We start from the raw sequence: 24,737 nt of genomic DNA on the forward strand, positions 1-24,737 counted from the left end.
GGACAGGCCTGGAGGCTACCAAGGAAAAGTGGTACAACCCAGTTAGCCAGCCAGTTGGAGTTACACCAAAAAGGCCTGGGGGCTCAGGCTAGCAGACAGTGTAGTCCCGCAACCCAAGGGAATCTGTGCTTGATGCCACAGCCTAGCACTGGTCCCCCCTCAGTCTGGAATCCCAGCCTCACCTCCTATGGTAGGGCTAGATGCCCACATCCCCCTGCCCACTGCTACCTAATTCCATCCTCCTCATCCAGCCAATGGGCCATTCAGTTAACACTCCTGTCTGGGACAGCTGGGCCAATCCCGGTGTAGGAACCAGGGGGCCCCTGACTTGAGGCTGCGAGCCACAACGCACGGGCTTCCACACTACACACAGTGAAGTACACATCCCTCCTCCAGCACAGACTGGTGATGGGACCATGGCCAAATTACTTTACTTCCTAGCACCTCTTTGAAAGGTGACTACTAATCCAGGTTTGCAGACTAGCCTGTGGACCTGAGCCCTTTTTGACCACACAGCTGGCCCAGGGCCTGGCACACAGCAGGTATTATGCTTCTTGAAGTGTGAGCAAAGGGACAAGCAGCGGTGGCATGAAAACTGGTCACAACTGGTCCTGAGAGGGGAGGTGATATGGGGCTGACTTGGGAGAAGGAGTGAGGCTATTACAAACCAGCTCTTCCTATCCCCATGTTCCCTGGCCCTGATGAGAGAGGGTAGGCAGGAACACCCTGTGTGGACAGTCCTGGGGCTTGTTTACCCACTGGGAGGCAACTCAGATCTGGTGGCAGCCTAGAGTGGTGTGGGGCACCAGGAATTGAGTGGCGACCAACACTTCTTCCCTAGGTTGTGTCAGGCTCTGAACCTGGGGCTGGCGTCTGGAGACAGGGGCTGACCACAGGCCCACCAGGCAAGGTACCTCTTATAAGTCAGAAGGATGGAGAGAGAGAAGGGGCAAGTCAGGCTGGGGCTGGTCAGGGAGGTGATGCCAGATCTGGCCCTACAACAGGAGGCAGATGTCTCAGGCACAGACCCTGGGGCCTGGACACAGCTGGGTTCCTGGGTGACTGAGTCAAGATATATCTGTTCCCCTTGCTCTGGGGCTGCTAATTCCCAATCATTCACCCTAGGGAGTTCTTGAGGATGAGAGGAATTCAGTCACTAGGCACTCCCTACCTGCTGAGCTAGGAGAGGTTTTGGGAGGGCAATGGCAATGCTGTTCCAGATGAGGTCCCTGCCTTGGGGTGCCCAGGTCTGCTGGGCTCCAACAGCCTACTTCTGGACTACTGGCTCTCTCTGAGGAGAGAGGCACTGGCTGAGACCTGGCCTGGAAGGTGGGTCCACTGTACCCACCCCTAACATATACCTCACATCTGCTCACTGGGTGCAGGAAGGGGGTTCCTCCAAGGTTACACAACCAACTGATGACAAGTTAAAGTACAATGGGCATGACTGATTCTTGCTGAGTAGGATAGTACTGGGGGCTCTGGAGACCTTCTCTCCTTACCCCCAACTCTGGCAGGTGTGGGGTACCAGAAATTGTGTGGGGACCAACACTCAATTCCTGATGCCCAACTAGCTGGGGCAGGGGGGCCCTTCCTCCCTACCAGACCACATCAAGGCCTTCAGTGAGCACTCAGGCTCCAGGGCTGGGACAGCACAGGGCATAAATGTTTTCAAGAAACAAAGACAGTTTATGATGACTGTACCTCCCATCAGTTTAAGCAACACAGTCAGGACAAACAGAACCACCTGTGGTGGCCACCAAGTAGGAGAGAACACGGCAGACCCTGGGCAGACAAAGGGGACTGGCCACTGGCGTGGGAAGAGGCTCAGCCTCCCCAGTCACCTGGGAGACACACACTGAAACCACCCGGGGTTTTTTGGCACACCCCACAGATTGGCCAAAATGAAAGTCATCTGCAGTTCTGAGTCCTGGGAGGGGGTGGGGCAATGGCTGGTGGGAGGGCATCTGGCCTGGCTCTGAAAAAACATCTGGTAAGGTGTGGAAGCGCTGGGCTGTGGGGACCTGTGTCCTAGCCTCTAACTTCCAGGCATTTGTCCTGGAGACCCTGGCACAGGTGAGAAAGGAGATCAGAGAAAGCAGCATTCTTTTTCTAATAGTGGAAAACCAAAAGCCACCTATCTGCTGGGAAGAGGGGAGGTAGACCACCAGGACAACCAGACAGTGGAGTGCTATGCAGCAGTGACCAAGAAGAGGAAGTCTGACCAGCATCCACAGGCACCAACAACTGGCCAAGCCTCACAGAAAGAGGCCTATGTGGTGGGTGTGACTGCTAAAGCCACCATCCACATCTCAGGCTGCTCCATTCAAGCCAGGGCAGGGCCTTGAGTTTATGGAGGCCCCAGCCAAATGTGAGTTGGAGGTCTTCCTGCTCCCTGCTTCAGTCACATCCTAGCACTGGCCTCTAGGATCCACAGATAAGCCCCAAGGCCTCCATGCAGGCCCATCTCCAGACCTAACGGTGAGTTGTGTGGCATGCCAAGTGTGTGATGATAGCTCTCATCCACCTGTCAGGACCACTCTGCCTACGGGTAACCCAGTCTGAGTAAGGGGTGGAGTGGCCGGGAGCTGTGCCTGCCTGTGCCCAAAATCCATGCTCCTCTCAGTGATCTTGAGGCCTGGGGGGCTGCCCACCTGAGCAGTGGCAGGAGCAGCTGTAGAGGAGACACCACACTCAAGGCGGCCACAGTAGGCCGGCACCTCCCTTCCACTCACACTCAGGCCACCACTGCTGCCTGCCCCACACAGCCTCAGAAGCAGGAGGTAGTGCCAGCCTGGCCCTGAGCTCCCTTTGCTTCTTTCAGAGGCTGGAAACTGGGTTGAAACAAGAAAAAAACCCTGCCTGCTAAAATAAGCAAACATTTTTGGGGAAGGAAGGAGAACCGTCTCTGGCTTGGTTACTATGGGAACGTTTCTGAATCAACTACAAGATAGGGAGAGAAGTTCACCCTGGACAAAGCAGCCTGGCTCTGGCCATGCAGGCTTGCCTGACCAGAGGTGTGCATGCCTGCGGGGAAAGCCCCAGAAGCTTCTGGGCACCCAGACACAAACCCTCAGCCTCCATGGTGTGGGTAGCCACCCCAGCAGCACCTACCACCTAGCTTGGTGCCTGCTTTCCTGGTCCCCTCTGCCCAGGGAAGGATAGCGTGTGGAACAGTGGGACCCAAGACATACCATGTTCACTCCTCCTCATGTTCAACCACAGTGCTGAGCCCTGCTACATGTCCATCTGTGCTGCTGTGGGGGCCGGCCAGCCAGCCATGGGGCGGGCCCCATGTGCAAGGAGTTCCTGTCAGCAAAGCTGACATAGGAACCCAAGATCCCACTCACTTGATCCTTAGCAACCATCCCTTTCTCTGGCCCCTTAAACTCCCCAGGAAGGTTCTGTCAGCAGCCCAGCCTAAGGAGTTCCCCCGAGGGTGCCTCTAATCCTAGCCTTCCTCTCCTGTCCCCTTTCTGGCTGAGCAGCACCCCACCCCGCATGGGAGAGCCCAGCTCCCTGTCCCTCCCACATGCCCTGCGGCATCTTATGAAGGCCCCGCCTGGAGACAAGCAGGCAGTGCTCTACCATCAGCTTTGAGCATCATGTGGCCAGGGCCAAGGCTCTCCCTGTCTCCTACAACATCCAGCACTGGCTGATCCAGGAGAATGAGCTTGGAGACCAACTGCTGAGGGGAAAGGGATGAATGAAATTAATCCACAAATATTCATGTGGGCACCTCCTCTGGGCCAGGCCAGGGGACTTAGAGAGGAATACAGCAACAGCACAAAGATGCACAAACCAGGAGACTGTGAGAGCAAACACTAGGCCCATACATGTGTCCACCCAAGGAGACAGGGCAGCAGTTGTAGAGAGCAAAACGACCTGACCTTCTCACATGGAAACTTCTCCAAGACTTGGTGTCATGGAAAAAGCCAAGTTGCTAAAAAGCACACATGCACACATTTTTTTTTTTTTTTTTTAGACGGAGTCTCACTCTGTCACCCAGGCTGGACTGCAGTGGTGCAATCTCAGCTAACCATAACCTCTACTTCCCAGGCTGAAGCGATTCTCCTGCCTCAGCCTCCTGACTAGCTGGGACTACAGGCATGCGCCACCATGCCCGGCTAATTTTTGTATTTTTAGTAGAGACAGGGTTTCGCCAGGCTGATCTCGAACTCCTGACCTCAGGTGATCCACTCACCTCTGCCTCCCAAAGTGCTGGGATTACAGGCGTGAGCCACTGCGCCCAGCCACACATGCACTTTTTTTTTTTTTTTGAGACAGAGTCTCGCTCTGTTACCCAGGCTGGAGTGCAGTGGCCGGATCTCAGCTCACTGCAAGCTCCGCCTCCCGGGTTTACGCCATTCTCCTGCCTCAGCCTCCCAAGTAGCTGGGACTACAGGTGCCCGCCACCTCGCCCGGCTAGTTTTTTGTATTTTTTTAGTAGAGACAGGGTTTCACCGTGTTAGCCAGGATGGTCTCGATCTCCTGACCTCGTGATCCGCTCGTCTCGGCCTCCCAAAGTGCTGGGATTACATGCACTTTTTAAAAAGCCGCACGACAAATCTGTTTTTGTACACACAGACCCAGAAAAAGATAACGGCTTGGCTGATCACAGAAGCACCTCTGAAAAGGGCACAGTGCCTGGGGATGGGCAAACAAAGGTAGGTGGACTCTATGTGTCTGAACTGTTGGCAGTGAAAATGTGGTCCTATATGACTGTGATATTATGATCTATATGACAGATATATATATATGTTTGTTCATACATGGTTCCTGGCTCCTAACTCTCATAGCCCGTTACTGTAAACAGAATCTCTCTTTTTCTGACCTTCTCCTGCCCTTCTTTCTGCTTGCCCAAGACAGGACTCTAATTTGATTGTGGGTCTTAAGACCTTCATTCCAGATAAGAGTCCTACCCCACATCCTGGAGGAAGGAATGCTGCAGAGAGGGCAAGAAGAATCTGAACAGACAGGTCTCGCTGGGTTTAGATAATAATCTTTTTGTCCAATAATATTTTGATATAGTTGTCCATGTTTCAATCATGACAAAAGGCCAAAGAGGACAGGTTCCTGAGCTTCCAGATAACTAAATACACGAAAGCTCCTGGTGGGTGGCATGCCTAGAGAGAAACAATTACAGGAGGATACAGCCTTCCCCATATCCTCCTGTAACATCCCTTATAATAAACTGGGAAATGTGTTTCTCTGAGTTCTGTAAGCCACTTCAGCAAATTAATCAAACCTTAAGAGGGGGTTGTAGGAACATCAACTTGAAGCCAGTCAGTTAGACATTTCGGAGGCCCAGACTTGTGACTAGTGTCTGAAGCGGGGGATGTTCTGAGGACTGAGCCCTCAACCTGTGGGATCTGACACTATCTCCAGGTGTTGAAATTGAGCCTGGGCAATATAGCAAGATTCTATCTCTACAAAAAATTAAAAAATTGGCTGGGCATGGTGGTGCATGTCTGTAGTCCCAGCTATCTGGCAGGCTGAGGTAGGGCCCCCAAGGGCCTAGGTGACAGAGCACAGTGCTGTCTCAAAAAAAAAAAAAGATAATGTTGGAATTTAATTCAATTAGAGGACACCCAGCTGGTGTCTGCTACAGAATTGATTGCTTATTTGTAGGTGGGAAAAAATCCACCCCCGACTTGGTCACAGAAGTCTTCTGTCTGTGTTGACTGTTGTGTTGGTGTGAGAACAAAGGAAAAGGGGTTTGAGTTTTTCCTAAACTACAATTCTCACAATTTTCAAAACCTATCATTAAAAAATAACAGAAGTGCCCCCCACCCAAGCTCTAAGGATGACAGGCTGAGCAACACAAAGCCTGGGTAGTGTGGATGGCCCAGGACAGTGGGTTGAGAGGGATAGGGATTAGGGTGCTGATGTCCCCAGCCTCAACCTCCCTCTACTGCCTCTCAAGGGCCAGCACCCACCTGCCGCCTTTGCCTCCCCCTGGACTAAACAGTAAACTCCAGTGCAGGCTAGAAGGGAGGTGAGCCAGTCTGCTCATCCCAACCTATAGGCCATCTACCAGAGACACAGCCCCACTCCAGCAGAGTCAGCCAAGGCTGCCCTAAATGCTCCTTCATAAACACGTTAGTATGCAGTTTCCCCAGGCTTGGGAATATGCCAGATAGACTCATGTGCTGAAAGCGTTCAGGAACTGCCCAGCATTTCTTGACATGCTGGACACTAGGCATAGCTCAAGGAGCACAAGTAGCCCAAACCTATCTCTAAAGAGAAGAGGTAAGAAAGCAGAGGAGGACAGAGGCCCCAAAGGGTGGCAGCAGGTCACTGGGAAGCATGGAAGAACGAACAACTCTCCTGGAAGAGGCAAAACCACCAAAACACCCAGTCTGGACTGGGGTGGCCCTGATCTTCAGGGGCTTCCAGCTGCAGGGACGGCATTGCCTATGTGCCAGGCCTACATGGGGCTGTACCAGCCTTCCCTGCCACAGGCACACAGCCTCAGACTGCTTTTCTGCAAGACTCATTTTGGAAGGTCCCAGAAACTAAGGAGAAGGTGCAGGGAGTGAGCCCAATGGGAAAGGGGCCTGTAGCATGTGGCTGCCAACTTGGATGTGCTCTGGGGAGCAGGTATCTGGCAGGCCAGCTTCCCTAGCTTTATCATTAGAAAGGCTGAGGTCTTACCCTAAGAGGAAGACATGGAGGTTGGGTCCTTCCTTCCAATATCACTGCATAGGCTTTAAGGGCAAAGCACCAAAAGGAGAGAGGAAGAGAGGGAGGGAGGGAAACTATTTTCTTAAGTACCTACCATGTGCCAGATCCTGTGTCAGAAATATTACCCCATTATCTAACTTGATTCCTACAGTTACTCTTCAAGGCAGGTAACAGAAGCCCACTTTCAAGGTGAGGAACCCAGGACAGGGAAATTAAGCAACTTGTCTAGCTCTAACTCTAGTCTATCAGCTGCAGAAAAACAGATTTTCAAAACACTGACAAAGGGCTTATTTCATTGATATATAAAGAGTTCTTATTAATTAATAGGAAAAGAACCAATAATCCACTAGAAAATGAACATGAAGGACACCAACTTTTGGATAGAAGTTAAAATTAGCGTAATGTCACAGTCAAGGAAGTGCTTCATAAATGAAGCACTGAGCCTTTCTCTGTGTGTGTGTGTATGTGTGTGTGTGATGTATTGTTTGTAGTAAAAAAGACTGGAACTAATCTAAGTGTCCCTCAATAAGGAATGGGGGGCCGGGCACAGTGGCTCACACCTGTAATCCCAGCACTTTGGGAGGCCGAGGAGGGCAGATCACTTGAGGCCAGGAGTTCAAGATCAGCCTGGTCAACATGGTGAAACCCTGTCTCTACTAAAAAAAAAATACAAAAATTAGCTGGGCGTGGTGGTGCTGACCTGTAGTCCCAGTTACTTGTGAGGCTAAAGCAGGAGAATTGCTTGAACCCAGGACGCGGAGGTTGCAGTGACCCAAGATTACGCCACTGCACTCAAGCCTGGGTGACAGAGCAAGACCCTTATCTCCAAAAAAAAAAAAAAAAAAAAAAGGGATGGGTAGGTAAACTGTGGGACATCCCGATGTTGGGAATACTATGCAGTAGCTATCAAAAAGAATGAGTGGCTATCAAAAAGAATATTGTTTAGTGAGAAAATACAAGGGGAAGAAAAGTGTGTGCACTTTTGCCCTTTGTGCACATCTATGTAAATGGGCAGATGCCCTCTAGAAGAGCACACACATGGGACAACAAACAGTTTCTGTTGTGGGGAAGTAGCTGTTGCCTGGGCATGCAGGTGAGAGGGCACCTCTCTTTTGCGGCAAATCCCTTGGTATCATCTAGATTGATTACCAATAACACCTCCTACTTGTCTCTAAAATACCAAAACAGAGAGGGTGGGCAGATGCAGGGCTTTCAGGATCTGAAGCTGCTACTCTGACCCCAGAAGACCACATCCTGGGAGAAGAGCCATGGGCCCAGACACTCCCACCAGCTGGCTGGCTCTCAGTGGGGACCTGCCTGCCCACGTACCCTGAGAATTGGCCTGTTACACACCCCCAGACCTGAAACCTACTCTCCTCAGCTCCTGTTCAGGCCAACTCTGCCCTTCAGTTTCTCCATGAGTAACAGGGAATCAAGGAAAATATAGAAGAAACCAAAGCTCAGAGGGGATGAATGACCTGCCAAAGTCACTCAGCTGGGAGCTGGCCATGCTGGGAGGGGCGGTGGATAGGTAAGGGCTTGGAGGTAGAGGGGAATGAGGGGCCAGCTGTCTCCATGCAGGGCAGAGGAAATGGGGAAGGGTAGATCCAGGTGGGGTGTCAAGAGGAGCAAATGTAGGTCTTTGGGACGAGAGGCAGGCAGGCTTAGGTGATTGGCCCTGCCCTGCTCAAGGAGTAAGTCTCTACCTCACATGGAATATCAGGGCTTAAGTGCATTGAAAGCCCAATATTGGTCACACTTTTTTTTTTTGAGAGGGAGTCTGGCTCTGTCGCCCAGGCTGGAGTGCAGTGGCGCCATCTCGGCTCACTGCAACCTCCGCCTCCCGGGTTCAAGCAATTCTTCTGCCTCAGCCTCCTGAGTAGCTGGGATTACAGGTGCCTGCCACCACGCCCAGCTAATTTTTGTATTTTAGTAGAGACAGGGTTTCACCATGTTGGCCAGGCTGGCCTCAAACTCCTGACCTCAGGTGATCTGCCTGCCTCGGCCTCCCAAAGTGCTGGGATTACAGGTAAGAGCCACTGCACCCAGGCCCCACTTGTTTTTTGTTTGTTTGTTTGAGACAGAGTCTTGCTCTGGTCCCCCAGGCTGGAGTGCAATGGCATGATCTGGGCTCACCGCAACCTCTGCCTCCTGGGCTCAAGCAATTCTCCTGCCTCAGCTTCCCAAGTAGCTGGGATTACAGGTGCCCGCCACCACGCCCAGCTAATTTATGTATATTTAGTAGAGATGGGGTTTTGCTATGCTGGCCAGGCTGGTCTCAAACTCCTGACCTTGTGATTCACCTGCCTCAGCCTCCCAAAGTGCTGGGACTACAGGCGTGAGCCACTGCACCCGGCCCGCGCTTGTTTTTTAGGCAGTCAGAATCTCCTGCGTGCTTGAGACCATAGGAGGAGCTGCTCCAGCAGGAGGAGGAACCTGGGCCTGTACCCCTCTCATCACTGCCTGTGTGGCCCCAGAATACCTGGGGCTTTGGAGAACATACCAAGTTCATCCATGCCTCTCCCCACAGGAGGTGGCAGTGACTTGCCAGAAGTCGCTCAGCAATCATAGCCCTACACCGGAGTCTGGCTCACTCTCGACTACACCACCCTGCCTGCCCTCTGAGTATGCCACAAACCTGAGGCCCTGGGAACACCCACCTAGGGGGTCAATTCATGCGCCTTCAGTGAAAAGCAATGGCAACAAACCGTCTTGGAAATCAACAAGGCAAAGTACTCACGTTGAAGAAATTGGTCTTGTTCCTCTCGCAGAAGAGCCCCTGTGCCGGCATGTGCTGCAGTTGTTGCCACGGGATACTGCTGCCTAGCAACACGTCGCGGGCCCACTGGAGGTTCTGGGGAAACAAGAAGTAGGTTGGAAGTGAGTGTGTGGGCTGCTCAGGGCGCCCACAGGGAAGGCAGGCGGTCCCCTCCTTCCTGGCTGCACAGCAAACCACGATGAGCAGCAGTTCCTGCATACATCGATTCCACAGCTCTAGGCGGTTCTGGCCGTGGGCTTTGATCTTCAGGCTGTGGGATGCATTTTCAGAACTGATCTCTTGCCCAGCACCACTGGTTTGGGAGTGTAGTCCTTGACTGCCCAAGAAGGGGACTGACAGAGACCCCTGGCCTGACCAACCCTAAAAACCTGCCACATGGACCCAGTACCCGCCTCTGTCAGGGGCCCTCCACAAGTCCAAATAGCAGCTTTGACTTATTTGTCAGGAAAAGCATTCCTTATTCATGGCCGGTGGTACAGCTGCCTTAGGCTAGGAGGGCCAGGCTCTGGCCACAGTGCTTAGGTCAGTGATCTCTGGGCAAAGAGCCTCTTCGTGGAATCCAGGCCCAGGGGAGAATGCTGTAGGGTAAGAGGGTGGGCCCAGACCTGGCTGCCTCAGCCTTCTCTGGGGCCTTCTCACTGGCCCATAGAGCAAGCCTTCCCACCAGCTGCCTAGCCAGCCACTCCTCCCTCTCTGGTCTTCACCACAGCAGCCAAGCACCTTGCACTGGCCATCTCACTCCACCTCAGGACCATGCTGTCCTACAGGGAAAGGGCTGGCAATGGGCAGAGCTGGGCTTGGCACCTGGGACTGCACAATGCCAGACCCTCTACCCTTTCCACAGTACCCACTGTCCTGGCCAATCTGTCCTCCCCTCCTGCTCAGGTCCCTTGCTCGCCTTTCCCAGCACTGGGCACAGGCCTTCATCATCTTGCACTCCAGCTGCTCCGAAAGCCCTCTCACTTCTTTTTTTTTTTTTTTTTTTTTTTTTGAGACGGAGTCCCGCTCTGTCGCCCAGGCTGGAGTGCAGTGGCCAGATCTCAGCTCACTGCAAGCTCCGCCTCCCGGGTTCACGCCCATTCTCCTGCCTCAGCCTCCCGAGTAGCTGGGACTACAGGTGCCTGCCACCTCGCCCGGCTAGTTTTTTGTATTTTTTTTTAGTAGAGATGGGGTTTCACCATGTTAGCCAGGATCTCCTGACCTCGTGATCCGCCCGTCTCGGCCTCCCAAAGTGCTGGGATTACAGGCTTGAGCCACCGCGCCCGGCCTACCTCTCACTTCTTGATCTACAAGCTTATCCCACCTGGTCCCATTCTGCCCACTGCTGGCCAGGCTCAGCATACTGAACTGTTTCCCCAATCATCATGAGGCAAAAGTGCAAATCCAGCTCCCTGACTGGCTGGCTGTGGGGCCCATGCTAGCCTGCCTGCAAGCCTTTGCTCCTGTCTCTGCACAGAGGGCTACCCTTCTGCCCCCACTGGGCTTTTGTAGGGACTGAGGGCTGCTCCCTAGCACTGGGCAGGGCCCAGGGCTGTATGTAGGAAGCTCCATTCACTGTGAGCTTCCCGTCTGCTGAGGGACCCCCTGCCTGCCCCTCCCTGAGGGGAAGGAGAAACAGGCAGAGGAGGGAACAACCTGGGCAGCGAGAGGGTCCTCAGACCCCGGAGGCAGGCTCCCAGTTGAGAGCAGAAGCCACTTTGCTCACACTCACAGAAAACAGTAAAATACCCAGTCCTGACCTTCAACTTCTGAGCTCCAGCATCTAGGAGGAACAACTTGTAGTTTACTTTCAAGTGTCCCCAGCAGCTGGGCGTGGTGGCTCACGCGTGTAATCCCAGCACTTTGAGAGGCTGAGGCGAGTGGATCACTTGAGGTTGGGAGTTCGAGACCAGCCTGACCAACACAGAGAAACCCCATCTCTACTAAAAATAAAAGAATTAGCCTGGTGTGGTAGCACACGCCTGTAATCCCAGCTACTCAAGAGGGTGAGGCAGGAGAACCACTTGAACTTGGGAGGCGGAGGTTGCAGTGAGCCGAGATTACGCCACTGCACTCCAGCCTGGTGACAGAAGTGAGACTTCACCTCAAAAAAAAAAAAAAAAAAAAGTCCCCAGTAATGCCTGGCAGCCATGTTTTGAAAAGCCCGCTTCCCGGGCCACTCATTCAAAAGCCTCTTGAGGCTGGTTCCAAGTTCTCACATAATGCCTCCCACCTCTGCACCCCACCCCACCCTATCCCAGGCCACATGCCCCTGTTCTACAGCAGGTCCAAGGAGGGAGGGTCAGCTGCAGACAAACTGAGTACAGGGTAGGGAGAAGGGGTGGGGGTTCAGGTATGCTTCATTAAAAGGAATAAAATGAAAGATTAGCTCAAAGACTAGTAAGTAGAGCAGGGCTCCAAGAGGAAGACGCAGGTGGGTCTCAGGAAGCCCAAGAAAGGTGCTCACAACCTGCATCAGTGCTCAGCCATGACCCACTGTGACACACTTGGTTCAAAGTCTTTCCCAAAGGAGATCTGAGAGGTTCAGCCCAGGCAGGTGTCCATCCTGGTCTAATCAGTCATAGGTGGACTCAAGAAGGTGATGTGGGACACACTGTACTTTTTTTTTTTTTTTGAGACAGAATCTCACTCAGTAACCCAGGGTGGAGTGTAGTGGTATGCTCTCAGCTCACTGAAACCTCCAAGTCATTCAAGTGACTATCCTGCTTCAACCTCCTGAGTAGCTGGGACTACAGGTGCCTGCCACTATGCCTGGCTAATTTTTGTATTTTTAGTAGAGATGGGGTTTCACCATGTTGCCCAGGCTGGTCTCAAACTCCTGACGTCAAGTGATCTGCCCGCCTTGGCCTCCCAAAGTGTTGGAATTACAGACACGAGCCACCATGCCTGGTCCGTCACCTACACTTCTAATACCATTGTTGAGCACACCTGACCATGGAGGTAGGCTGCAAAGGAGACCTACCTTTCACCCAGTCTGAGAAGGTCAGGGAGGCTCTGGGAGAAGGTGATACCTGGGCTGTGGTTTGCACAAGGCTGTTATGGGGATAAGGGACTCACTGAAGCAAGTGCCCAGACACCGGGGACAGTCAGGGCCTAGCCAAGGAGGTGGAGGGGATCAGATGTGGCTGCCCATAAGGCCAGTGGGGAGCCAGGGGACTATGAGGCAGGGAGTAAGTACTAAGACCAGGGGCTGCGGAGCCCAGAGCAGAGACAGGCCACCTAGGTGACTGAGCCTGTGCATACCCTTCCTCTCCTCTATGGCCCTGGCCTCAATGCTGTGGCAAACCACTCCTCCAGCTCCATGACCCAGGGCACAGGCCTGGCCTGAGAAAAGTTACCCAAGAGTCATGACCCCAAAGCTGCTTCTGGGGCTCCTCATGAACTTGGAAAAATGTCCAGAAGACCTCTTTAAGTAGCAGCACTTGAGGCCAGCGGGAAGAGATCTGAGAGCCTGGCTTGAAGAAGCATCTCCAGTAGCCATCATTTTCCTAAGAATACCAAGAAAGTAAAGCCTCAACAAAGACTTCCTTCTGGCTGGGGACACAAGAGAAAGCACTGAGGCCAGGATGGAGAGAGTCACACAGACTTTGCTTCCCTGCCCAGCTGCCTTGTTGCAGGACCTGTGGCCATGGGACAGGAATGGACATTCCTCTCTGGTTTGTTTTCCACCACTCCACCTGCACCAAGCCGGTCTGTCCCCCAGATAGGAGCAGAAAGGGAGAAGGCAGTGGGAGAGGTTTCTGGGGCAAAGGGTGCAGAAAGCACTAGCCTGTCAAACCCAACCTGGATTATAAATTAGCTTCCCGCAGACCTGGCTACTGTGTACTGGTGGAGAGTGTGTTTCTCCAGCTGTCTCCCGGGCCCACCAGAGAAAGAGAGCTGATCAACGCTAAGGCACAAAGTGTTATGGGGGCCCTTAGCTGATTCATGCCTGAGGCCCCAGATAGGTGCTGACAGGGAGGGCTGAGACCTGTCTGGGGAATCATGGGTGCCAGGCTCGGGGGGTGGAGGAGGGGACAGAGACTGTGTTGGGCCCTTGCTGAACCTCTGCAAGGGGGAAGGGGATCTGACTTGCACGGTGCACCTGCAGCATAAAGCCTGCCCTGCAGCTTTGTGGTGTGGTGTGGTGACGTAAGGCAACATGATGCCTCCTGGGCTGAGCACAGTGCCATAACCCCTCACCTCACAGAATTGCCAGTTTACCAATGAGGAAATAGAGGCTCAGAGAAATTCAAGAGCTTGCCCAAGGTCCCAGAGCCAGGAAGTGGCAGAGCCATCCCTGGCATCTGGTCCAGGCTGCAAGGAGTCTGAGGCCTGGGCTCTTCCCCTGACCCCCGACCTATCTACTATGGGTGTGCAAGTCACTTTACAAATCTGCCTGGGCATGTGCTGTGTGCTGAACACTGAGCCAGCCATCATGGCCTCATGCAACCTGTCACACTGCTGGCTCATAGGCACCTCTGAGAATGGGAGGAGGCCCATGGAGCCACTTACCAGATATTGGCACATTTTCCTTGGCTGCATGGGCCCTGAGGCTTATGCATATAGACCCTGCTCTGACAGAGGGCAGATGGAGGGCTGTAAGGTCCTGAAGAGAAGTAGGGCAAAGAATCGCAGATGCATACAGGCACCTTATGCCCTCCCTTGCCCACTATCTGGACCATCCCTGCTTCACAGCAGAAGGCAGAGAGGACGTCTAACTCCTCTGCTTGAAGGCCTTTGGGCTGCACCTGCCTCAGGGCAAGAGTCAGCTCCATGCCTCAGTCTACCTGCCTACCTGCTGGCTCATCTCCCCCACATCCCCCAACCCCTCTTTGTGAACAGCCCTCTGGCCACACTTGTTCCCACCTTGGTCCCTGCAGGTCTCTCTACCTGGTGCCATCTCACCTTTCCCCTGATGCTCCCCTGGAATACTATACCCACAGCCCCATGGCCACCTTAAATAGCCTTTCCACTGACTCGCAGATGGGTCTGTCTGCCCCCACTTCTCTATCAGCCCTATGAGGGTAGGGATACAGTCTGACTTTACTGATGGCTCCTCCAGGACAAGTCTAGTTTGAAGCTCACAGAAAGGGTGCAACAGATGCCCATAGGAAGAATGAAAGGAAGCTGAGCAGTCTGACCTTTCATAAAATGGGAAGGAAGTGTATGTCAGGTTGAGGGAGGAGGGCAACAGCCATGGGGCATGAGAGGGGCTGCTTGGGTCCTGCCCAAGGCCAGGGTGCCAGCACTATGCTCCCTGGGGCCAGCTAAGCAACAGTCCAAGCCCTTGAGGCTAAACCTCAATGCCAGCCTCTGCCCACTAACTTGCACTACTCTGCCAGCAATCGTTTCACTACAGCAAACATTGGGCTGACTGTCACAGCTCCTGGAACTCCCCAGGCTCACTTTCCCTTCGCACAGGAAGCAAAAGCTTGGGGTGAGGTGGCTTGCATACCTACCTGTAGCCTTCCGTGGGCCCTGCATGTAGTGGGGGCTTGGCAAAGCCTGTTGACAGCTGGAGATGGGAACACGCCTACTACCCTCTGGGGACACCTGCTGTCCCAAGATGTGCAAAGTTGGAAGGCAGACCTGATCCCAGGTGCTATCTGTCACTATTGTATGGTGGCCTGGAGGATGTGCTCTGCCTGTGTCACCCAGGGTCTCTGCCCCCAGGGGCTGTCTCCCTGCCACAACCAATGATGATGATCCACTCGCCACTTAACTAACTCTTGCCTCACAAACCCACAAGAGACAGATGGCGGGGGTCAGAGACGTCAGGCTCTACAACTCCTACATGGTGACGCCAGGTGTGCAAACTATCTGGTGGGGATCCTGGAGCAGTGCCAGCCTATCTGCAAGACCAGCAGGGCTCCACAGGGCTGCTAGGAAGGTGGCTATGGACCTCAGCTGTGCTCAGCCCTTCACCTAGCCATACCTCAGGCATTGGCATGGGGGCACAGATGGTACTCACAGGTTCCATGACAAATGGAGGAATCAGGAGTGGTGGAGGGCTTGGCCAGGGAAGGCCTTCTGCAGCCTTTGGAGCCACGCAGGACCCCTTGCCCCATGCAAAGGGGACTGGCTGGGAGCTGTTGGAGTACAGTGTTCTATAGGCCAGAGAAAGAGGAGTGTGTGGCTACCTGCTGATGGGAGAGACTAGTGGGCTGCTGGGGACATCCATAAGCTGCAGACACATACTTACTGCAAACTCACCCCAGCAACCTAGGACATGAATATCCCCAAAGCTAGACCTGGTAGACTTAAAGCCAACCACTCCTGATACTTCTAATCATGAAAAATTATAATTAGAATGTCTTTGTTTGGATAAAGCCAAATATTAAGGATTTAGTGTAAAAGCTGTGCCCCCTCCCCCCGGTCCTGAGAATCCTGTGTGGTCATTAGAAGTCATGCAATCAAAGAGTTTATGAGTACATGGGGAGCACGAAAAAGCAGAACCATATTTGCTTACGTTTCTGTGTGTGTGTGTGTGTCTGTCTGTCTGTGTGTAAAGAAAGTAGGCAGAAGAAAGATGGAAAGGAAATGTACCCAACAGTCCTGAGAGTTGCCTGGGGAGGGAGACTCATGGCAATAGTTCTCAATGGGGGTGGGGGTCTGTCCCCAAGGGGGCATCTGGCAATGTCTGGAAACATCTTTGGTCATCACAGCTAGAGGAAGGCTACTGGTATCTAGTGGGTAGAGACCAGGGATATTGCTGAAAGTCCTCCAGTGCACATGACATCCCCACAACAGAGAATTATTTGGTCCCAAATGTCAGTAGTGCCTCAGGAGGGAACTCTGTTCTACATTACTCATATATACTCATATATATATATAACTGTTCTACGTTACTCATATATATATGAAAAGTTAAATACAGTTGTTGAAGGTGATAGATGTGCAAACTTTCTCAACTGATTCACAACATTAGTCAGAACAGAAGCAGGATGCATGACTGTCTGTGGACTGACCTTGACTTTTCTCTTTCCGTCACATCCCACAGGTCCTGGGCCAAAGAAATGGGGTCTGATTGGGCTAGCGCTGCCAGGCTGCTACTCGTCACACCTCATCTAAATGGAATCATTCAGTATTTGTCTTTTCTGACTGGCTATTTCAGTTAGCATTATGTCCTCTAGGTTTCCCATGCTGTCTCATCCATTGATTCAGCTCTTCTGTCTGAATCCATCTAGAATCAGACTACTTCCTGATATCCTGCTGTGGTCTCCTCCCATCTCTGCTGCCACACTCACTTTTTCTTTACCTGTGTGGACACATTCTCAAGCTCCTGGGTCTCTGACTACTGGGTGGGTTTAACTGAGGGAATTTGATCAGAGCACTCACTCCTTGAATTCCCTCCCTGTGGAGTTGATGTGGGGCAGCCATCAATGGCCAGCCCCGATAGGCACTGCGGTTGGCCCAGGGTACCACACTCCTCCTCCCTTGTGAATTCCTACTCTCTGCCTGGGCCTGTGTAAGTTGCTCCTTCATTAAGCGCTCTTCAGACTTTCCTGTTAGATGGGGCCATCTGTGTCCTGCCAGGCCTCTGATGGGCCACCCCCAACTCACTCTTTATATATCAGCCTAGTAGTGTCTCTGACACACTCAGGTCACATGGAGCCTCTCTTCTTCCGCAACCTTGCGACAGATTTTTTTTTTTTTTTTGGAGACAGTTTTGCCGTGCTGTGTTACCCAGGCTGGAGTGCAGTGGTGTGACCTCGGCTCACTGCAACCTCTGCCTCCCAGGTTCAAGTGATTCTCCTTCCTCAGCCTCTTGAGTAGCTGGTATTTCAGGCACACAACACCACAGCAGTTTTTGCATTTTTAGTAGAGATGGGGTTTTGCCATGTTGGCCAGGCTAGTCTCAAACTCATGACCTCAAGTGATTTACCTGCCTTGGCCTCCCAAAGAGCTGGGATTACAGGTGTGAGCCACCATGCCCAGCCTTTGCGACAGCTTTAACCTAATTCAGGATGATGTTCCCTCAACTCTTCCCCTGCCAAACCAGGCCCTGAAAGCCTCTGACCGCATCTCCTTCCTCTCTCCTCCTTGCCCATTTAGTCACACCAGCTTCCAGCAGATTTCTAGTCACACCAAGACTGTTTCTGTCTCTAGGCATGTGTGTTCGGTGTGTGTCCATCTGGAAGCCTCTCCCCCAATATCCTCGTGGCCATCAGGGCTCCCTCACCTGATTCAGATCCTTGCTTAGACAGGTCTTCCCAATCTCCCTGTCTTAATAGTCACAATCCCACCTCTAACCCCTTAACAAGCTTTATTTTTCTTCCTACTCATCACTAGCTGCCCACTCTGTTCTCCCAGTGAGCACACAATGCTGTATCCCCAGCACCTCAAACAGGAACCTCCTGCGTGACAACCACTCAGTAGAGAGCTGCTGAATGAGCAAACCTGCAGAGATGCACAGAAAACATGCTGGAGGGAGCACACGAAACACAAACACTTCTGCCATGTCACGGCTTGTGGGACAGTTGTGGGTAGTTTCATTCTCTTTTCCAAGTTTAAACAATATTATTGGTAATAAAAACTGCTGGCAGAGTGCTCAAACCTATTCAAACTGCTGAAATCTGCATTTCTTTGCAGGAGAGAAGACCAGGCCATTATGGGGGCAACCTGTCCCACCTCCTCTGGCCCCTAAAGGCCCAGCAGCATCTTCAAACCATGAGGCAGACAGACTTTGAAATGCAAAATCAAGATTCCTAAGTTGAGAAAAATATCAAGTTCTCCTTTTGCAAACTATACAAACTAAAGCTTGACAAAAATCTGGTTGGTTGGGATCTGCAGCAGCCCAGGACATCCATGTGAGGAGGCAGGGCACACCGCCATTTTGTGGAAGGGGCCACTTTTACATCCACAGAAAGGGAGCAAAGGTTAAAGGCAGGTGAACACCCTGCTTTGTGGCCAGCATGCCCTCCTGGTGCCTGGTTCTACTATCTGTGTGGTCCTGGCTCAGTCAGTGTGAACTCAAAGCTCACTGGCTCCCCCCGAACACTTGTCTGCGAGCAAAAAGCAGGGTCTCAACAGCAGGCCCTCACACCTACTCCAGTCTGATGGCGCAGGGCCCACTTCAGAGGCCCTCTCATTTAACCTGCACAACAGTCCTGACTTCTACGGGTCCCCTACATGAGCCAGCAGCACAGGCAGGTGGGGATACTGTACTCACAATAGGTGGGCAAGGGGTGGGGGTTCATAGCCAGCTGACCTGTTCACACCAGAGCACCAGCTGATCCAGAAGTCAAAAGTCAGCAGATTCCCTGGTGATCCTTCAGCTGAGCACACAGCACCATGGGGTCCCCCTGGCAGGAGTCTGTCTGTAACCAAACCCTGGGCCTGGGCTCATCCCATATCGGTACAGGGCCAAAGAAATGGGGTCCAACTGGGCTAGCACAACCAGGCTGCTACACCTCATACCTCATCTAAGTGGAATCATTCAGTATTTGTCTTGTGACTGGCTATTTCACTTGGCATTATGTCCTCTAGGTTTCCCATGCTGTCCGATGTGACCGAATTTCCTCCCTTTTTAAGGCTAATATTCCACACTGTTTTGATGAGCATGTTATAGATTTGTAGTAAGTTTTGAAATTGATTTGTTTTTGTTCAAGATTGCTGGCTCCAGGGAACATCTTGTAACTAACCCCCTCTGCCCTGAACCCTTTGCAGCAGAAGTAGCAGGAGGTGAAGGGGCTCAGCTCCCAGTTGAGAAGGAAGCAACTGGGAGAGCAGGGTAGGGGTGTCTATGCATTGGCCTTCTTCCTGGACACCCATCAGTAAAGGCCAGAACCTTCATGACAAGAGGTGTCTGATGCCATGTGCTGTCTCTCCTGGGGTGCCTCTCTGGGCTCAAAGAGCTAGGTTTCTATGGGTGTACACTCAGGCCACAAAATCTTGGTGAAGATTGTGATCCAGAGACTAAGTGATACAGTAGCTAGAATTAGGGCCCTTACAGCTATCAGTATAAATGATCATGCCCATCTAAGGTGTGCACAGTGTGCAGGGCAACAGGTGGAATGCCTTGGGGGGTCCAGGGGCAGCCTGTGTACAGCAGTGCCAACCTTGGATGGGAGGGCATCCTCAGGCAGGCAACAAAGGTCCCTCAGGACAGACCTAGCCCTTGGCCACTATCCTCCAGGCAGGGAGCCCTCAGAGGGCCTGGCAGAGGAGCAAGGAGTCATGGGAGATGCTGACACTGAAGAAATGGGCCTCACTAGAGGGGTGAGAAGGACTGTTGGCTGAGGGCAGGGCAGGGTGTGTTGGATATTGCCCCAGCACTGCAGCCCTCACCTCATTACCACAGTAATTCTGCTTTCATATCACTATCATTCTCATCGAGGAAAGAAGAGCCCTGGACCTCCAAGAGTTCCCATGCAGAGCCAGGATCTGAACCTAGGTTAGGCCAGCTTCAGAGCCCACATTCTCTCCTCCTCCCCCAAAAGCCCTGCTGTCAGCAGCTAAGCAAGTGGCACACTGTGCCCTGAAGGCGGTTTCTTTGCAAGGCCTGGGCAGGCAGAGCCTCACCTGGAGATGCCTGTGAAAGACCCAAGGGTTCAGGAGTCAACCACACAACTCCAGACAGGCTCTGCTTGTGGGCCCCTTTGAAGAGGCAGACACTGGACACTCCAGTCCACCAGTGAGCTGTGAGATGGCAACAAGAAAAAGGCACTGCCAAGCCCACAGCAGGATTTTATGAAGAAATGTGCTGCTGTCAAATATACACAGCGGGAAGTGTTTGTTACCAAACAGCTGTGTTTGGAAAGTGGTAACTACTTCCCAGTTAATGGTTCCACATTAGTCAGTGACAACATGGAGTTGTGTCCCCCAGATCTGTGAACAAGCTGCTGCCAGCAAAGCTGACACCCCAGGTCTGGGCAGAGCCACATGCAGCCCCCAGGATGGCATGCCCCAGAGCAGCAGGTAGGTCTTAACTTAGTCTCTCAGGGGAGCTAGGTGTTAACAACCTGCATTTAATTTGGTGGTGGTAACTGGTGCTCAGCAAAGGTTTCTGGGTGAAGCAAACACAGAAGCCAGCGGGAACCACCCTAGACTCAGCATATGCAGGGTCTAGAATGAGCTCAGTGGCTCGAGGCTACCTGAGGCACACTTGGCACCTGCAGAGCTGCCTCCTGGAAGCAGATCTGTGGGTAGGCAGTGTGGCTGTGGGTAGGGAGTGTCTGCTGCTTAAGGGGTCTCTCTTAGATTCAAGACGGTATGCCATTTCTGAGAACCAAGGAACTCAGCCTGGGAATGCAACAAACAGAAAAGCTGGCAGAAACTGAGGCTGATGGCTATTGGGGGTTGTCTGGGGATACTGACATCAATGGTGCAGACAACCCAAGGCAGCCTCCATCCCTGCTACTGGGTGGGGATGGCTGGGTCAACTGGTCCACCTACCCTGGACCATCACAGATGACCAAAATGACCTGGCAAGGGGGCATTCATGGTTAAGAGCAAAATGGCAAATTATGAGTGTGGACAGGGTGTGGGGGACAGTGCAGCAACTGGACCAGTGTGAGATTGCCCAGGGCTGATGTCTGGCTCTGTCACTCAGCTCTGTGTGACCCTCAGACCAGGTTCCCAGATGCAAAGTAGAAGGGGCATGATCCCACCTCTGGGGCCTGGAGTGCCTGGTCTTGAAAGCACACAATCAACAGGGCATGTGTACTGGAGTTGGGAAGAAATACAGGCAGGGCATCCTAAGTCCAAATATCTAAAATCCAAATTATTCCAAAATCTGAAACTTTGGTGCTTAAAGGAAATGCTCATTGGAGCATTTTGGTTTTTTGTTTTGTTTTTTTTGAGAGGGAGTTTTGGTCTTTCGCCCAGGCTGGAGTGAAGTGACACCATCTCAGCTCACGGCAACCTCCGCCTCCCCAGTTCAAGCGATTCTCCTGCCTCAACCTCCTGATTAACTGGGATTACAGATGTGCGCCACCACGCCTGGATAATTTTTGTATTTTTAGTAGAGACAAGTTTTCGCCATGTTGGCCAGGCTGGTCTTGAACTCCTGACCTCAGGTGATCCACCCGCCTCAGTCTCCCAAAGTGCTAGAATTACAGGCGTGAGCCACCACGCCCAGCCTCATCAGAGCATTTGGGATTTCAGATTTTTGGCTTAGCATGATGGTTCAGCCAGGTAAATATAATGCAAATATTCTAAGATCTGAAAAAAGCCAAAATCCAAACCCCTTCTGGTCCCAAGCATTTTGTATAAAGGATATTCAACCTGTACTAGACCCAAGACAGCTAGTTTTAGGGTGGTAGAATTGTGGTTACCTCCCTCCAACTTTTGATTTTGATAGAAATACTGTTTCCTACTTCTAAAAAATTCATCAAGAGAAGGGGCAGGCTACAATAACAGCATCTGTGTCTAGTGCTGAGCTAAACACTTTACATGCACTGGCTCCTTCAAATTCAACATAAAGCCATTTAGCGGGGAAGTGGAGGGTGGGTGGGTGGGGCCTGTATCACCACTCAACTCTCCTCCCACCCAAACCTGCTGTCCCTCCCCACTTCCCTTGCACAGGTGCCAATTCCTAATCAACATTTTGTACCCAAAATTCCATCTCGGCATCTGCTTCTTGAGAAGGTAAGGAAGGGTCTGAGCTCACTACTGGGGACCACCAGATCCTGGTCAAAGCTGACTACAGCTGGAGGGGGCTGTATGGCTGCTTGAGGATGCACTTGAACAGAAGGACACTAGAGGTGAGGGAGGACAGGACAATGGTTACTAGTGTCTGTTCCACTGATGTGTGTGTGGGCTCTTGCAGTGGGCTGTGCTGCTCCCAAAAGAGGGAAGGGGGAAAGTTCCCAAAGCAATGGTGAGCCCAACAGAGTTCATATCAGCCACTGCCCCTCAGGCCCACAGACAGCTTCAGCAGTGAGGACATGCTGGTTGGGGTTTATTAAGATCCAGGTCCACCAGGGTGCAGAAGGCCTGAGGTACAGAGGTAAGGTCTACTGCCAAGTGCAGGCTGAGCAGTGAGCAAGCCAGGCTCCAGTGTGGCACCAATAGCCAGGGAGCTGGCCGTCGTTTGCCAGCATGCACTGCACCTTGAACTACAGACCAAAGCCCCAGATGATGAGACTCCCTCCCTCCCAGACCTGTGTCACCTGCTGTGCCCTGAGTAAATCAACCAAGCCACATGAGAATGGTGGTCACTGTGGGGACAGAGCACTTACCTTCTTGGACCCCTGTATCTAGTCCCCCAAGCAGAATTCTGTGAAGTGCCACTTCCTGCACATAGCCAGTGCCAAGCCAGGCCCCATCTCTTGGCCAACTGTCCATTCTGGTTCTTCAAACATTCCACAGAGGATGCTGGGGGGAACCAGCAGGAGATCTCTAGGAGGAGGACCTGAATGAGTCCTCACAGCAAGACCCTAAAGGTCACCCCTGCTTGACCAGCACACCTGGCTCTCTCTGGCCCTCGCCCACACCAATGCCAGCCCAGAATGGCCACCTTCCTGGGCTGTTTGCTCTGTCTGGGTGCTCTTCCTTCCTTCCAGACCAATGCTGTCCCCTACAATACAGGTCTCAGCATAAAAGGTGTCTTCACAGAGGCACAGCAGCACCCTCACCCCTCTATGCACCCCGTTGTTTTCTCTGTGGTATTGGTCAAATGAGACTTGCTTTACTCATCTGCATGTTTTATTTATTATTTATTATTTTTATTTTTGAGATGGAGCCTCGTTCTGTCGCCCAGGCTGAAGTGCAGTGGCACAGTCGCGGCTCACTGCAACCTCTGCCTCCTGGGTTCAAGCAATTCTCATGCCTCAGCCTCCCGAGTAGCTGGGACTACAGGTACGTGCCACCACGCCTGGCTAACTTTTGTATTTTTAGTAGAGATGGGGATTCACCAGGTTGGTCTCAAACTCCTGACCTCAGGTGATCCCCCTGCCTCGGCCTCCCAAAGTGCTGGGATTACAGGTGTGAGCCACCATGCCTGGCCATCTGCATGTTTTTAAGTCTGCTTCCCCCTTAGAATGTAGCTACATGGGGCAGGACAACAACCAGGACACTCCCCAACACCTCCTGGGTGAGTGAGGAGAGACTGAAGGAAAATAAAGTCACCCCTACTATTTAGGCCCTGCCCAGGTCACATTACCTCCCCAAATCTAAATGCCAGCAGAAGAGGTCTGGCTGGGAAGCCCCTGGAAGCACTTAAGCCTGGGGCACAGCTGTTAAGCATCGCTATATCATCTGCTTTCCAGAAAGAGCTGGAGGAGGCTGTTAGCACCTAACCCCCATAAAGCAGAGGCTGTGAAGATGGTTTCGGCAGCTGCATCAGAGAGAAGAGCCCAGGGGCAGGGTATGGTGAGGAGGCCCCTGCAAGATGCAGCTGGAGAGATGGGGCCTAGGGCAAGCAAGGCCGGAACAGAGAGTAAGCAGGGCCTCCTCTAGGGCACCTGGAAGACGGGCATGCTGTCGCTGAGATGATGGGTGAATGGCAGGGGTGAGGGAGCACGACATCAGAGTTTGAGTCGCTGCACAGCCCTCACAGGAAAGAGTAGTTGAGCTTATGAAATCCTTATCCCTCACCCCACAGCCTATCCCTGAGGCTGTGAGGCCCACTACACTCCTCCCTCCATTCCTGGCTGTGACCCTGGGCCCTCACCACTGGGTTCCCTGGCAAGCTGGCTCACTCCTGGGGCTGGCCCTGCCTCCTGCAGCTCTCTTGCCCATCCCTCCCATGTGCTGCTACTGTGAAGCTCCAATCTGTCTTGGCTCTGCCCACCAACCTTCAAAGATGCTCGGCTGCCTGGGGAAATCCAAGCCCCCTTGGCCTGGCAGCCCACTCACCCGGTGGGTCTTGCTGTAGGTGTAGAGGAAGGCCAGACGGTAGAGACTCTTATAGTGCTGGGGGAAGCGACTCAGGCACAGGCGGAAGGAGGCAATGCACTGCTCTGTGAGAAACTGCCGCTGCTCCTCAGCACCAGCCGGCAGCCCCTGGGGGAAGGCCACTGGCTCCCCTGGGAGGTCCCCTCTCTTCTTCCCATCCCACAGGGTGGGTATGGATGCTGAGGGCTTGCCAGGGATGCAAGCAGAGGCTGGGGGTTCTGCAACAGGCTTCTGGACACCTTGCTCTGCAGCCCGGAAACCTTCTGTACTCTCCAATGGCTCCTCATTTTTTCCTACAGTTGAGAAGAAGGAAAAGAAAGTCACCTTGGTTTTAGGCCCTGTCCATGTAGTGGTCTACCACCAGCGACGGAGGCGCCTCGGTGAGGTGACCAGATGGCTGGACCAATGCCCTTGCTGAGTGGATGCTGGACCCAGCAGCAGGAGGCAC

The 24,737-nt window shown here is 52.7% G+C and overlaps 1 protein-coding gene across 14 annotated transcripts in view; it reads right to left on the reverse strand.

The window, feature by feature from the left end:
- LOC105497407 (calcineurin binding protein 1) overlaps positions 1–24,737 on the reverse strand; it is a 165,848-nt gene that overhangs the window by 37,667 nt on the left and 103,444 nt on the right. For all 14 annotated transcript variants that reach the window (XM_011768474.3, XM_011768470.1, XM_011768473.3 and 11 more), the window contains 2 exons: positions 24,251–24,582; positions 9,428–9,541 (listed from right to left, as the gene is read on the reverse strand). In XM_011768474.3, coding sequence (XP_011766776.1) covers positions 9,428–9,541; positions 24,251–24,582 — 446 coding nt within the window. The remainder of the gene's footprint in view (positions 1–9,427; positions 9,542–24,250; positions 24,583–24,737) is intronic.

Source organism: Macaca nemestrina, chromosome 15 (genome assembly GCF_043159975.1).
Source record: "Macaca nemestrina isolate mMacNem1 chromosome 15, mMacNem.hap1, whole genome shotgun sequence".
NCBI lineage: Eukaryota > Metazoa > Chordata > Mammalia > Primates > Cercopithecidae > Macaca > Macaca nemestrina.